The following is a 15,871-nucleotide window of genomic DNA, read 5'->3' on the forward strand; positions in this document are numbered from 1 at the left end:
TTAAGTCAGGTGGCAGAGAGGAAGTCTTTATAGAGTGCTGCGAATGGACGAATAGACCTGACACACAGCAGTACATGAGCATTAATAGGAAGGATTTTTCACTTTAAAAAAATATAGGAATTAGTCGGGTATGAGGTGGAAGAAAACAAAAGCAGGTGTGGCCTCGTGATTTTCTAACTAGAAATATGAGCCTTACACCTGTCAGTCTACTAGATTGGGGAACAAAATATCCAATATAGCTCAATAATGCTAACTTGGGAAGTCCAACCCGTCGAGTCAGAAGCCAGTGAGGACTGAAAATGTCTTTGTAGAGAGCTACAATGGGACACATACACCTGACAAATAACAGAGGAGCCTCTGTAGAGTAAGTAAGGTAGTAAGGAAAGCATCCTTTTTTACACACAAAATGAATAAAACAGTCGGGTATGAGGTGTAAGAAAAAAGGTGTAAGAAAAAAGAAAAGTCTTGCCTAGTTTCCTAACGAGAAATATGAGCCTGATAACAGTCAGTTTGCTAGATTGGGGGGGAAAAAACACCCATTATTGATCTGCCCAGCAGCTCGTTTAAGCAGCGACACATGAGTTTACCTCTGCAGGTCTGCTTTTATCATGCCCATTTAGTGTTGTGTTGGAAAAAGAGGGCTGCCACATTTGCTAGCTCAATAATGCTAACTCAGGAGTTCCCCATTGAGTCAGGCAGTGAGGAAAGGACAAATGCGCCTGACATAACAGTACATAAGCATCCGTAGTATAGACGGGTAGCGGTACTATGAAAAAGCGTGCATTGTCACAATGAAATCAGTATGTAACAAAACACTGTGCAGCCTTCTTGATGGGAAATATGAGTACACAGTACATCAAATTAAAAACAACTGATTTTAATCTATGCAGCAGCCCGTTTAGGCAGCAAACAAGATGACCCTGAATTACCCCCAGAAGGTCTGACAAGAAACGTACACAACCCCCACGGACACAAACATTACTTCTCTCACGATCATGATTTTTCACTTTAAAAAAATATAGGAATTAGTCAAGTATGAGGTGGAAGAAAACAAAAGCAGGTGTGGCCTCGTGATTTCCTAACTAGAAATATGAGCCTTACACCTGTCAGTCTACTAGATTGGGGAACAAAATATCCAATATAGCTCAATAATGCTAACTTGGGAAGTCCAACCCGTCGAGTCAGAAGCCAGTGAGGACTGAAAATGTCTTTGTAGAGAGCTACAATGGGACACATACACCTGACAAATAACAGAGGAGCCTCTGTAGAGTAAGTAAGGTAGTAAGGAAAGCATCCCTTTTCACACACAAAATGAATAAAACAGTCGGGTATGAGGTGTAAGAAAAAAGAAAAAGTCTTGCCTAGTTTCCTAACGAGAAATATGAGCCTGATAACAGTCAGTTTGCTAGATTGGGGGGGAAAAAACACCCATTATTGATCTGCCCAGCAGCTCGTTTAGGCAGCGACACATGAGTTTACCTCTGCAGGTCTGCTTTTATCACGCCCATTTAGTGTCGTGTTGGAAAAAGAGGGCTGCCACATTTGCTAGCTCAATAATGCTAACTCAGGAGTTCCCCATTGAGTCAGGCAGTGAGGAAAGGACAAATGCACCTGACATAACAGTACATAAGCATCCGTAGTATAGACGGGTAGCGGTACTATGAAAAAGCGTGCATTGTCACAATGAAATCAGTATGTAACAAAACACTGTGCAGCCTTCTTGATGGGAAATATGAGTACACAGTACATCAAATTAAAAACAACTGATTTTAATCTATGCAGCAGCCCGTTTAGGCAGCAAACAAGATGACCCTGAATTACCCCCAGAAGGTCTGACAAGAAACGTACACAACCCCCACGGACACAAACATTACTTCTCTCACGATCATGATTTTTCACTTTAAAAATATATAGGAATTAGTCGGGTATGAGGTGGAAGAAAACAAAAGCAGGTGTGGCCTCGTGATTTTCTAACTAGAAATATGAGCCTTACACCTGTCAGTCTACTAGATTGGGGAACAAAATATCCAATATAGCTCAATAATGCTAACTTGGGAAGTCCGACCCGTCGAGTCAGAAGCCAGTGAGGACTGAAAATGTCTTTGTAGAGAGCTACAATGGGACACATACACCTGACAAATAACAGAGGAGCCTCTGTAGAGTAAGTAAGGTAGTAAGGAAAGCATCCCTTTTCACACACAAAATGAATAAAACAGTCGGGTATGAGGTGTAAGAAAAAAGAAAAAGTCTTGCCTAGTTTCCTAACGAGAAATATGAGCCTGATAACAGTCAGTTTGCTAGATTGGGGGGGAATAAACACCCATTATTGATCTGCCCAGCAGCTCGTTTAGGCAGCGACACATGAGTTTACCTCTGCAGGTCTGCTTTTATCACGCCCATTTAGTGTTGTGTTGGAAAAAGAGGGCTGCTACATTTGCTAGCTTAAGAGTTCCCCATTGAGTCAGGCAGCGAGGAAAGGACAAATGCACCTGACATAACAGTACATAAGCATCCGTAGTATAGACGGGTAGCGGTACTATGGAAAAGCGTGCATTGTCACAATGAAATCAGTATGTAACAAAACACTGTGCAGCCTTCTTGATGGGAAATATGAGTACACAGTACATCAAATTAAAAACAACTGATTTTAATCTATGCAGCAGCCCGTTTAGGCAGCAAACAAGATGACACTGAATTACCCCCAGAAGGTCTGACAAGAAACGTACACAACCCCCACGGACACAAACATTACTTCTCTCACGATCATGATTTTTCACTTTAAAAATATATAGGAATTAGTCGGGTATGAGGTGGAAGAAAACAAAAGCAGGTGTGGCCTTGTGATTTCCTAACTAGAAATATGAGCCTTACACCTGTCAGTCTACTAGATTGGGGTACAAAATATCCATTATAGCTCAATAATGCTAACTTGGGAAGTCCGACCCGTCGAGTCAGAAGCCAGTGAGGACTGAAAATGTCTTTGTAGAGAGCTACAATGGGACACATACACCTGACAAATAACAGAGGAGCCTCTGTAGAGTAAGTAAGGTAGTAAGGAAAGCATCCTTTTTCACACACAAAATGAATAAAACAGTCGGGTATGAGGTGTAAGAAAAAAGAAAAAGTCTTGCCTAGTTTCCTAACGAGAAATATGAGCCTGATAACAGTCAGTTTGCTAGATTGGGGGGGAAAAAACACCCATTATTGATCTGCCCAGCAGCTCGTTTAAGCAGCGACACATGAGTTTACCTCTGCAGGTCTGCTTTTATCATGCCCATTTAGTGTTGTGTTGGAAAAAGAGGGCTGCCACATTTGCTAGCTCAATAATGCTAACTCAGGAGTTCCCCATTGAGTCAGGCAGTGAGGAAAGGACAAATGCGCCTGACATAACAGTACATAAGCATCCGTAGTATAGACGGGTAGCGGTACTATGAAAAAGCGTGCATTGTCACAATGAAATCAGTATGTAACAAAACACTGTGCAGCCTTCTTGATGGGAAATATGAGTACACAGTACATCAAATTAAAAACAACTGATTTTAATCTATGCAGCAGCCCGTTTAGGCAGCAAACAAGATGACCCTGAATTACCCCCAGAGGGTCTGACAAGAAACGTACACAACCCCCACGGACACAAACATTACTTCTCTCACGATCATGATTTTTCACTTTAAAAAAATATAGGAATTAGTCGGGTATGAGGTGGAAGAAAACAAAAGCAGGTGTGGCCTCGTGATTTCCTAACTAGAAATATGAGCCTTACACCTGTCAGTCTACTAGATTGGGGTACAAAATATCCAACATAGCTCAATAATGCTAACTTGGGAAGTCCGACCCGTCGAGTCAGAAGCCAGTGAGGACTGAAAATGTCTTTGTAGAGAGCTACAATGGGACACATACACCTGACAAATAACAGAGGAGCCTCTGTAGAGTAAGTAAGGTAGTAAGGAAAGCATCCCTTTTCACACACAAAATGAATAAAACAGTCGGGTATGAGGTGTAAGAAAAAAGAAAAAGTCTTGCCTAGTTTCCTAACGAGAAATATGAGCCTGATAACAGTCAGTTTGCTAGATTGGGGGGGAAAAAACACCCATTATTGATCTGCCCAGCAGCTCGTTTAGGCAGCGACACATGAGTTTACCTCTGCAGGTCTGCTTTTATCACGCCCATTTAGTGTTGTGTTGGAAAAAGAGGGCTGCTACATTTGCTAGCTCAAGAGTTCCCCATTGAGTCAGGCAGCGAGGAAAGGACAAATGCACCTGACATAACAGTACATAAGCATCCGTAGTATAGACGGGTAGCGGTACTATGGAAAAGCGTGCATTGTCACAATGAAATCAGTATGTAACCAAACACTGTGCAGCCTTCTTGATGGGAAATATGAGTACACAGTACATCAAATTAAAAACAACTGATTTTAATCTATCTAATCTACGTTCCCATCCTCACCTATGGTCATGAGCTTTGGGTTATGACCGAAAGGACAAGATCACGGGTACAAGCGGCCGAAATGAGTTTCCTCCGCCGGGTGGCGGGGCTCTCCCTTAGAGATAGGGTGAGAAGCTCTGCCATCCGGGGGGAGCTCAAAGTAAAGCCGCTGCTCCTCCACATCGAGAGGAGCCAGATGAGGTGGTTCGGGCATCTGGTCAGGATGCCACCCGAACGCCTCCCTAGGGAGGTGTTTAGGGCACGTCCGACCGGTAGGAGGCCACGGGGAAGACCCAGGACACGTTGGGAAGACTATGTCTCCCGGCTGGCCTGGGAACGCCTCGGGATCCCCCGGGAGGAGCTGGACGAAGTGGCTGGGGAGAGGGAAGTCTGGGCTTCCCTGCTTGGGCTGCTGCCCCCGCGACCCAACCTCGGATAAGCGGAAGAAGATGGTTGGATGGATCGATGGATGGATTTTAATCTATGCAGCGGCCCGTTTAGGCAGCAAACAAGATGACCCTGAATTACCCCCAGAAGGTCTGACAAAAAACGAACACAACCCCCACGGACACAAACATTACGTCTCTCACGATAATTGCTGACCAGTGTATCATACCCGTTTAGCATCGTTCCTTTGAGGATAGAAGCTGTGGGACAAGTTGATCTAAATAACAACAATCCCTTTGTTGTTGATATAAATATTTTTTTTCACGCCCCATAACGCTACGCTCCGCTTTCACTGCCGCAAAATGGAGGAAAAACACCAACGTGCACGAGTGAAGATGATTTATGCTCCATTTTTCATTCGGCAGTTAAGGAGCCGATGAATATTTGATGTCTCTTTTTAAAAAAAGATTAATTTCGCTCATATTTCACGACTGCGAAAGCGCCTTGAAAACGCTTTCCAGTATTTTCTCGCAAAACTGTCCTTAACTTCATTGGAGCAAGTGTGCACGTGCGTGTGCACACGCACGTGCACATCGCGTGTGCACGTGCGTGTCAATGCTGAGTGACGCTGTCAGCTCAAGGTAATTCACTTCCTGGTAGCGGCCTCAGTGGCGGCGAGGGCATCGTCAATCAATCACCAACACGGCCGTCTGGAGCGTAAACCTTTCATTTTACGACCTGAGGCGCTGCGAGAAGCGCGGTGATGAGTTCACCTGACGAGGCTCGTATGGCGGGGACCGTCGGCGTTATCGCGACGGCTGTCCGGGCGAGTGGCGTTTCGCGTATGTGTCCGGTGTGGCGGCGTCTCGTCAAGTCGTGCCGTCCGTCAATCAGGCTGGTCTCACATTAGTCAAAAAAAACATTAAAATCTGCGGCTGTAGAAAACCTCCCAATGTTGAACTGCACGCAAGATGGCAGCAAACAGAAGTGTCTGCTACATCAACCTCTTAATGTGTTTAAAATGTTGTTGTTCATTAGTTTGAAAACTATATCGACACCGTCCCGTTAATAAATTATTTTAAATAAAATATTTTGATGACTCATAATATGCTATTAGCATAAATATTGTGTTTGTTAACTATATGCTAAAAACTCACTCCTGATACCTAAATATTGTTTTAAGTTATTAGTTTGTTTTTGTAAATACAATGTTTTTGACTAATAATATGTCATTAGCATTAATGCTATGTGTTTGCTAACTATGCTAAAAAAAAAATCACTCCTGTTATCTAAATTATTTTTTAAGTTATTACTAAATAAATGTCTGCAAATCCTAAGCAAAAAAGCCTCACGCCTGTTGCTTTCAGTCTTGTACTTAAATTATGTTTTTAAGTTGGTCCTAAAATAATTCTAAATACAATGTTTTGTTGACTATTATTATGCTATTAGCATAAATGCTACGTGTTTGTTAATTATATGCTAATAACTCCCTCCTGTTAGTGAAATACTTTTTTCAAGTGATTACCGGTAGTTAGTTTTTTTTTAAATACAATGTATTCCACTAATACTATGTTATTAGCATTGATGCTATGTGTTTGCTAATTATATGCTAAAAAAAAATTCACTCCTGTTATTTAAATTATTTTTTAAGTTATTACTAAAAAAATGTTTGCTACTTCTAAGCAAAAAAAACCTCACGCCTGTTACTTTCAGTCTTGTTACCCAAATTATGTTTTCAAGTTGGTACTAAAAACATTCTAAATACTACGTTTTGTTGACTAATAATATGCTATTTGCATAAATGATATGTGTTTGTTAATTATATGATAATAACTCACTCCTGTTACTGAAATACTTTTTAAAAGTTAATAGTTAGATTTTTAAATACAATGTATTCGACTAATAATATGTTATTAGCATAAATGCTATGTGTTTGCTAATTCTATGCTAAAAAAAAAAATCACTCCTGTTATCTAAATTATGTTTTAAGTTATTACTAAAAAAAATATTTGCTAATTCCAAGCTAAAAAAAAATAACTCCTGTTATTTTGATTGATTGATTGAGACTTTTATTAGTAGGTTGCACAGTGAAGTACATATTCCGTACAATTGACCACTAAAATGGTAACACCCGAATAAGTTTTTCAACTTGTTTAAGTCGGGGTCCACTTAAATTGATTCATGATACAGATATATACTATGCTTTCAGTCCTGTTACTTAAATTATGTTTTTAAGTTGGTACTAAAAAAAATTCTAAATACAATGTTTTGTAGACTACTAAAATGCTATCAGCATAAATGCTATGTGTTTGTTAACTATATGCTAATAACTCACTCCTGTTACTGAAATACTTTTTTAAAGTTATTAGTCAGTTTTTTTTAAATACAATATATTCGACTAATAGTATGTTCTTAGCATAAATGCTATGTGTTTGCTAATTCTATGCTAAAAAAATTCACTCCTGTTATCTAAATTATTTGTTAAGTTATTACTAAAAAAATTCCAAATACAATGTCTTGTTGACTAATAATATGCTAGTAAAACAAATGCTACGTGTTTGTTAATTATTTACTTTTATTCCTGTTACCTAAATTATTATTTTTAATTAGTTTATTTTTTAAATACAATATTTTGTTCACTCATAAGTGTCAACACGTTATTAGCATTAATGCTATATGTTTGTTAATAATATGCTAAAAATACACTCTTAAGTCCTGTTACCCATAAGTTATTAGTTTTGTTTTTTGTTTTTTAAATACAATGTTTTGTTGACCAATAATATGCTATTAGCATAAATTATATGTGTTAGCTAATTCTATGCTAAAAAAAATCATACTCCTGTTACTTTCAATCATGTTACAAAAAATATTTACCTATTAGTTTATTGTTTTAAATACAATGTTTTATTGACTTATAAGAATCAACAACCTATTAGCATAACTGCTATGTGTTTGTTAATTGTATGCTAAAAACACACTCCTGTTACTTTCATTCCTATTAGCTGAATCATTGTTGGATGTATTTGCAGATTTTTTTTAAAATGCAATGTTTTGTTGACTAACAGCAAAAAATTATATCTGTTTGCTAATTCTACACTTAAAACTAATTCCTGTTACTTTCAGTCCTGTTAACTATCCATCCATCCATTTTCTACCGCTTATTCCCTTCAGTGTCGCGGGAGGCGCTGGAGCCTATCTCAGCTACAATCGGGCGGAAGGCGGGGTACACCCTGGACAAGTGGCCACCTCATCGCAGGGCCTCCTGTTAACTACATTACTTTTTAAATTATCACCCGAATGCAGCTGAGATAGGCTCCAGCAACCCCCGCGACCCCGAGAGGGACAAGTGGTAGAAAATGGATGTTTTTTTAAATACAATTGTTTTATTGACTCATAACTGTCAAAATGCTAAAATCATACGCCTATAACTTTCAGTCCTGTTACCTAAATATTTTTTTTATGTCACTTGCTGATTTATTTATTTTTTATGTTCTATTGACTCACTGTCAACATGCTATTAGCATAAATGCCATGTTGCTATATTTCACATGTTTACTAACACTCACTCCTGCTACTTCCAGTCCTGTGACTTAAACAAGTTGGCGTAAGAAGCTGGAACAAAAACTAAAGGTGAAAAGTCGATTTCGAGTGGTTCAATATGTGTATTGTCAGCTTTTGAGTTAAAAGAACAAGACATTTAAGATTATTTGGGACAACTTCAATTGAATTAGGGCTGCAACAACTAATCGATTAAATCGATTAAAATCGATTATAAAAAATAGTTGCCGATTAATTTAGTCATCGATTCGTTGGATCTATGCTATGCGCAGAGGCAATTATTATTATTATTATTTTTTATTTATTTTTTTATTTATTTTTATTTTTTATAAACTTTTATTTATAAACTGCATAATGTACAAACAGCTGAGAAACAATAATCAAAATAAGTATGGTGCCAGTATGCTGTTTTATTTCAATAAAATACTGGAAAGGATAGAAATGTAGTTTGTCTCTTTTATCCGATTATTAATCGATTAATCGAAGTAATAATCGACAGATTAATCGATTATCAAATTAATCGTTAGTTGCAGCCCTAAATTGAATCATAACAAATTTGGGATATCAGCCTCTCTCCTGCTTCCAATATAACGGCCCGTCATCTTTGTGCAGTCCGAAAAGAGACGTCTGCGGCTAGCATGGCATTTACAGTACTTTTTTACGATGTATTAGCATGAGCTCGTTTAGATCCAGGCCCCTCTCCACTAGTGCACAATAATCAACGGTCACACACTTTTGGCTCGCATTCCTAGCATTTGACCTTTGACCGCGGCCACTGTGACACCCATGTTTTATCTATGCATGGGGGGGGGGGGTGTTTACAAAAAGCATGATCGCGCCTGCGAGAGCGGCAATTAAAGCAGGCGGTGCTTGAGTGCGAGCGCTCGTCTCCTCTCGGGAGTCACTTAAAGGGTTGTTTGTTTGCAGGGGAGGAGGGAACGGCGAGTAAGCATCACATAAAAGACAGTTTCTAAAAAAAACACGTCGGGCTTTCCCGTGAACGGGAGAAGCGCGGCCGTGTGATGAGTCATTCCGTTTAAGCGTGAGGACGTGCTAATGAATGAGGCTGCAAAACATCAACACTGCGACCTAAACCTTAGCTAAACTGAGTTTTAAAATTATGTTGTTTTCACAGTGAAAAACTGGCAGCTCAGTCACCAGAATGTTACTGTTAAATGCATGTTGCTTTTTACAGTGCCTTACTGTAAATTAAAAAATGGTACCACTGTTTTTCCATCCATCCATTTTCTACCGCTTATTCCCTTCAGGGTCGCGGGGGGCGCTGGAGCCTATCTCAGCTACAATCGGGCGGAAGGCGGGGTACACCCTGGACAAGTCGCCACCTCATCGCAGGTTTTTACAGTAAAATTCTGGCGAGTGAGCGGCCACTTTTGTTCTGTTTTTTTACCGTAAAATCAACGGTGCTTTTTACAGTGCATTGTTTTGAATGGAAAAAAACAGTACCACTGTTTTTCACAGTAAAATGTTGACCATCGTTGGTGCCAATTTTTCACAATAAAATCTACTGATTTTTTTACAGTGCGTAACTTTAAATTGAAAAACAGTAGCTCATTTATTTCTACTGTAAAAATGACCGTTTACCGTTAAATCTCTAGGCTGTTTTTTCTCCAGTGAACATTGCCATAGAAAAGTTCTTAACCTTTTTGACCTAAGGGCCCACTCAAATATGAACACTGAATTAGTCGTCTTACTCTTGATTTGAATCATAGTCAATAATAATATCTAATTATACTTACACTTTACAACCTCGTCAAATGATATGAAAGCATGTGTTAATCACAAAGATTTTTTATTTTTTTTACCACATAAACCTTAAGCGTAGGTCTGGCTGATTAGAAATATAAATACTAACCAAATATACTGCATAAGAAGGGAACAATTATACCGTGCTGAAATAGACAAATTCTAACAAAATTAATAATATATAATATCAATAAATATATGTTTTTTACATAAATTGAAGTGAAAATAAAAATACAGCTTCACCACTTTAGTCATAATTTTTGCACTTAAGAAACTTTTCTTTTTTTTGATTGTCATTACTGCCACAAGTGGTGAAAAGGTGTATTACAACTGAGTACCGCCTGTACGGAATACAGCTGAGAAACTGGTATATTTTTTTGGCGGCCCAACAATAGGCTTATGGTTAAGAAACACTGCCAAAGAACAGTATCTTATAGTGATGCTACCAATGATAATGGTTAGCCACCAGACCAGTGATGTCACTATTGGCCAGTACTTCCTGTCATATCACGCGTCGACGTTCAATGCAAAGTATAAGATGATGGTTGAAAGAGAGGGTTCAAATCCCAGCGCTCCACGGTGCGGTCATGCACCTCAGGAGAAGGAAATGTCCCTTTACCAAACAGCAGTGACATCATCCCGTATCCATTTTCCACGCCACAAAGTGAGCGCGTCATAGCCAACAGATCATCTTCTCTACATCCTCTGTGCGTGTGCATGTACGCTTACGTGTGTGCGTGTGCGTGTGTGTTCAAGTCCCTCTTGACGTTTTTTTTTTTAGTGCTTTCCCTTCAGTGAAAAGAGGAACCTCATGACTCAGGAATGCTGCCAGTGGCTCAGAGGCCTTAAGATGGGAGAACTATGCATTGATTCCCAGTAGGCGAGCGTTTGCTATTCGCCTGCACAAAAACACGTGTGTGGCCCGATGTGTTCTGGACCTAAAGACCCTCAGCCTGAAACAAAGATCCGATTTGCAACACAGTCTGTTTGGAACACTTTGTCCCACTGGAAATAATCATTATTGAATTAATCTGTTCCGGGGTCAAGTCACTGCTGTTACACTATTATCCCTATTTTTGCTATCTTGTTTGAATCTTCTCAAGAGTTAAGTAGCATTTTAAAGTGTTTAAATTCATTATAAAATGTGTTGTTTTTTTCAACAATAAATGTCAAACGACAAAACTAGTAACTGGCAAAGTATGTTTTATATCGATTATATTGATATTTAGCTCAGTGGTTCTCAAATTTCCCCCCCCCCAAGCACCACCCCAGAAAACACTTGACTCTCCAAGTGCCAGCATAGTGACCACCTTTAAAATACAGTAGCGTAGTAGGCCTAAATATTAATTAAAAACAAGGCATAAGATTTATTTAACAAGTATATTTAATTATTGTTGGCCACTGTAACATTACACACAGTTTGAACAGTAACACTGTGTTTGAATATTTAATTAAGTGATTCTTCGGCGTACCACGAGATGGAGCCACTAGATCAGCGGTGTCAAACATACGGCCCGCGAACAGGTTTTATCCGAGTTTGCTAAGTATAAAAATGAGCCGACTTTTTTTTTATGAAAGAAACTGCTGTCCTACATGTGTCCACTAGATGTCACAATAGCAATTATTTGTATCTTTGTAGATGATGCTACATATGTAAAAAAAATAAAAATAAACCACATGATGTTCGTGAACCAGTCGAGCAAATCTTGAGTAAACTACATAAATAACATCCTGTAATTTATCTTAATAGATTGAAAATCAACACCAATGAGTTGACTGATGAACATGATCACATTATTAAATAAAGATAGAATACTATTAACCGCAACATGTACGTGTAAAACAAAACAAAAGAACAACATTATGATTTGTAAATTTTCAGAATGTGCTTGTTTTATTTTTAAACAAAGAAAACAATCTGCACTTTTCTTTATTTTTAAGTTATCGTGCCCTGATTTTACCAGTCCGGCCCACTTGGAAGTAGATTTTTCCCCATGTGGCCCCCGATCTAAAATGAGTTTGACACCCCTGCACTAGATGTACCACAGATTTGAGAATCACTGACCTGGCCGATCACTGCTCGGCAGCTGGTGGGCAGATCCCTACCAAGCTGATTGCTACATAGTGGCTAGCACGCAAATCGCTATTTAGTTGGTCGTTACTTAGCTGATCGCTACCTAGCCGAATGTACCTATAGCAGCTGGCGAGCAGATCGCTAACTTGTTGCTAGCGCACTGATCTCTACCTCGTTGATTGTTACCTAGTTGATCCTCAGCAGAGCTACCAACATCATCAAGGACAGCTCTCACCCTGGCTTTGACCTGTTTGACTTGCTGCCCTCAGGAAGGCGCTACAGGGTCATCAGGTCGAAGACAAACAGACTCAAGAACAGTTTTTTCCCTAAAGCCATAACCCCGGTGAACTCTCATAGGCACTGATTTTATAGTTTACTTTAGCACCTCTCTGTGTGCATTTTTTACTTTCCACCCACAGTCTGAATGCTTCTTTCTATAGTATAATATTTAAACAACACATTCAGAACATTCGTTCTCAGGACTGGACTGTGCACCTTACCTCCTTTTGCACTATTTTTATTTTTCTTTCCTTCCTATTTTTTGCATATTTGTAGACCGTCGCACTGATACTGGAGTTGCTTTTAATCTGATTGTACTTGTGTATAGTGACAATGAAAGGCGTTCTATTCGGCCGATAAATGCTTTAAAATGTAATATCGGAAACTATCGGTATCGTTTTTTTAATTATCGGTATCGGTTTATTTTTTTATGTTTTTATTAAATAAACATAAAAAACACAAGATACACTTACAATTAGTGCACCAACCCAAAAAAAACTCCCTCCCCATTTACACTCATTCACACAAAAGGGTTGTTTCTTTCTGTTATTAATATTCTGGTTCCTACATTATATATATCAATACAGTCTGCAAGGGATACAGTCCGTAAGCACACATGATTGTGCGTGCTGCTGGTCCACTAATAGTACTAACCTTTAACAGTTAATTTTACTCATTTTCATTAATTACTAGTTTCTATGTGACTGTTTTTATATTGTTTTACTTTCTTTTTTATTCAAGAAAATGCCATCCATCCATCCATTTTCTACCGCTTATTCCCTTCGGGGTCGCTGGAGCCTATCTCAGCTACAATCGGGCGGAAGGCGGGGTACACCCTGGACAAGTCGCCACCTCATCGCAGGGCCAACACAGATAGACAGACAACATTCACACTCACATTCACACACTAGGGCCAATTTAGTGTTGCCAATCAACCTATCCCCAGGTGCTTGTCTTTGGAGGTGGGAGGAAGCCGGAGTACCCGGAGGGAACCCACGCAGTCACGGGGAGAACATGCAAACTCCACACAGAAAGATCCCGAGCCCGGGATTGAACCCCAGACTTCTCAGCACCTTCGTATTGTGAGGCAGACGCACTAACCCCTCTTCCACCGTGCTGACCAAGATTTTTAATTAATTTATCTTATTTTATAATTTTTTTTTAAAAAGGACCTTATCTTCACCATACCTGGTTGTCCAAATTAGGCATAATAATGTGTTAAATCCACGACTGTATATATCGGTATCGGTAATTAAGAGTTGGACAATATCGGAATATCGGAATATCGGATATCGGCAAAAAGCCATTATCAGACATCCCTAATTCTATTCTATCCTAATTGGCTAATCGCTACCTAGATGCCGGCGCGCTAATCGCTACCTAGTTGATCACTACCATGCTGACCCCTACCGAGCCGATCGTTACTTAGCAGCTGGCGCACAGATCGCTACCTAGATTGTATTTTGTCACTTTTATATATAAACTATTTCTACAATAAATCTAACTGACATGAAAAGTGCTCATGATTTCAAAGCGGCTCTTTTTTTTAAATGAATTTTTTGAAAGAGATAGACAAACATTTGTACTTTTGCCATAAATATGATGAAACATCATGTTTACTGCTATTATAATTGCTGTTTTTGTTAGCAGCGGCTTGGTCTGAGGCCATCAATTGAATAGCCCACAAGTGTAAAAAGAAGTTAAGCAGTATTGCACCATAACAACAATAATATAAAGTGTATATGACGATGCAAAAAGGAGCGTCCACCGTGAAAGGCCAAAGCAGACTAGTTGGGGCCGCTAGGGTGGGTCTGGGAGTGTCCCTACGGCCCAGGGGGGCTTTCTGGAGGGCCTCGCTTTCATCTCCTAATCACCTGGCCTGCAAAGGTGAGGAGACGCCGCAGGGCCGGGAGGAGGACGACAAATCACCTCAACAGGCTTTGAGGTTCTAGTTCAGGTCGAATGTTCTGTTGTCATCCAAGACATGAAAGCACAATGGCCGCATCACAATGTCCACCTAACATGGAACTTTATTTTGGTTTATGTACATGAAAGCCAACTTTTTGAAATGATCATAATGTGATTGACATGTTTGTCTGCAGTGCTCCCAGAACCAGACCCAGCTTACCTCAGTAGGTTGGGCAGCGGAATGGAACCCGAGCCCGAGCCCAGGATGCCTCTCTTGCCGCTCAGCAGCTTCTCCACCACGGCCACGTTCCCAGTGCGGGCGGCCTCCAGCAGCTCCTGCTCCTTCCCCATCCCGGACACAAGTGCACGACGACGGGCCGAAGAGGACCACAATCTTCCATAAAGCAACCCCTCTTGGTGCACGCTTGCTTCACCGTTGAGGCATCCGAGAAAAAGAGCGTTTCGTCCCCGCGGTGCTCCCGGTACTCGCCGCTCATCCAGGTGCTCCGTGTTGTGGCACCGCCAGCACCCTCCTTCCTTCCACACCGTAGGCGCGCGCCGCTCGCTGGCGTCAAGCTTGAGGAGCCCCCGGTGTCTCCTTCAGGTTCAAGGGAAGCACTGCGAAGACAAAATAAAAACATAAAAGTCCTTCCGCTTCCTCTCTTATTCGCTCCGGGTAATGGACAGGCCGGGCGGTGGTACCTTTTCTGCCCCAGGTAGAGGTGCCCTAATCCGGTTTGTCTCCCCGAACCTTCCGCACTGGCCGGTGCCACTGCGTGCAGACAGGTGTCACGCTTACTTGCAGAAAACACTTGGATTCCGGCAGGAGCTTTCAAAATAATACATAACCGGATACTCTATGCTTGGGACTACAGTAATGAGAAAAAAAATAATCATGTAACATATTTCGTCATATTCTACTGGAAAGACACGTTATGATTACTTATACGTTTGACAGGTGATACGCTCACAATACCGTATGATTCAGCAAAGTTCAAGCAGTTAAATTAGCTTCATCCTAAAATAAAACAAAACCGGATGTTCTATGCTTGGGTACGAGAAATAAACAATTACTGAAACACATTTCGTCATATTGTACTATACTTTACAGCCACATTGGGAGTACGCTTTGGTCGTTTTATGTTTGACGTTAGCTTCCGCTTTCAAAATAAAACAAATCCGATTTTCTATGCCTGGGACAACAGCAACGATAAATACATACTGTAACATATTTTGCCATGTTCTGCTTAAGTACGCTTTGCTAGTTTATACGTTTGACAGATGAGACGCTCACAATAATCTCAATACTGTTTGCGCACATATTCCTTGTTAAAATACCACATAGAAACTCCAAATTAAAATAATACAGCGGAGTACAAAAATGACATAATTGATACGCGTATTACCCCATTTTGACTGCGTTTAGCCATGAGCTGCGAAAACTGACGTTTATTTTGAAAGCACTGGCCGTTA

At 40.2% G+C, this 15,871-nt stretch overlaps 1 protein-coding gene across 4 annotated transcripts in view; it reads right to left on the reverse strand.

Annotated features, from left to right (window-relative positions):
* Positions 1-15,855, reverse strand: part of anks1b (ankyrin repeat and sterile alpha motif domain containing 1B) — a 227,437-nt gene extending 211,582 nt beyond the window's left edge. For 2 of the 4 annotated variants that reach the window (XM_062064803.1, XM_062064801.1), the window contains exons 1-2: positions 15,101-15,367; positions 14,619-15,016 (exon numbers count right to left, since the gene is read on the reverse strand). In XM_062064803.1, coding sequence (XP_061920787.1) covers positions 14,619-14,749 — 131 coding nt within the window. In that variant the 5' untranslated portion in view covers positions 14,750-15,016; positions 15,101-15,367. Of the gene's footprint in view, positions 1-14,618; positions 15,017-15,100; positions 15,371-15,804 lie in introns of those variants that run through there. The other 2 variants (XM_062064802.1, XM_062064805.1) reach the window with 2 other exon arrangements.
* Positions 15,856-15,871: the final 16 nt, after the last annotated feature.

This window comes from Entelurus aequoreus, linkage group LG12 (assembly GCF_033978785.1).
Source record: "Entelurus aequoreus isolate RoL-2023_Sb linkage group LG12, RoL_Eaeq_v1.1, whole genome shotgun sequence".
In the NCBI taxonomy this organism is placed as follows: Eukaryota; Metazoa; Chordata; class Actinopteri; order Syngnathiformes; family Syngnathidae; genus Entelurus; species Entelurus aequoreus.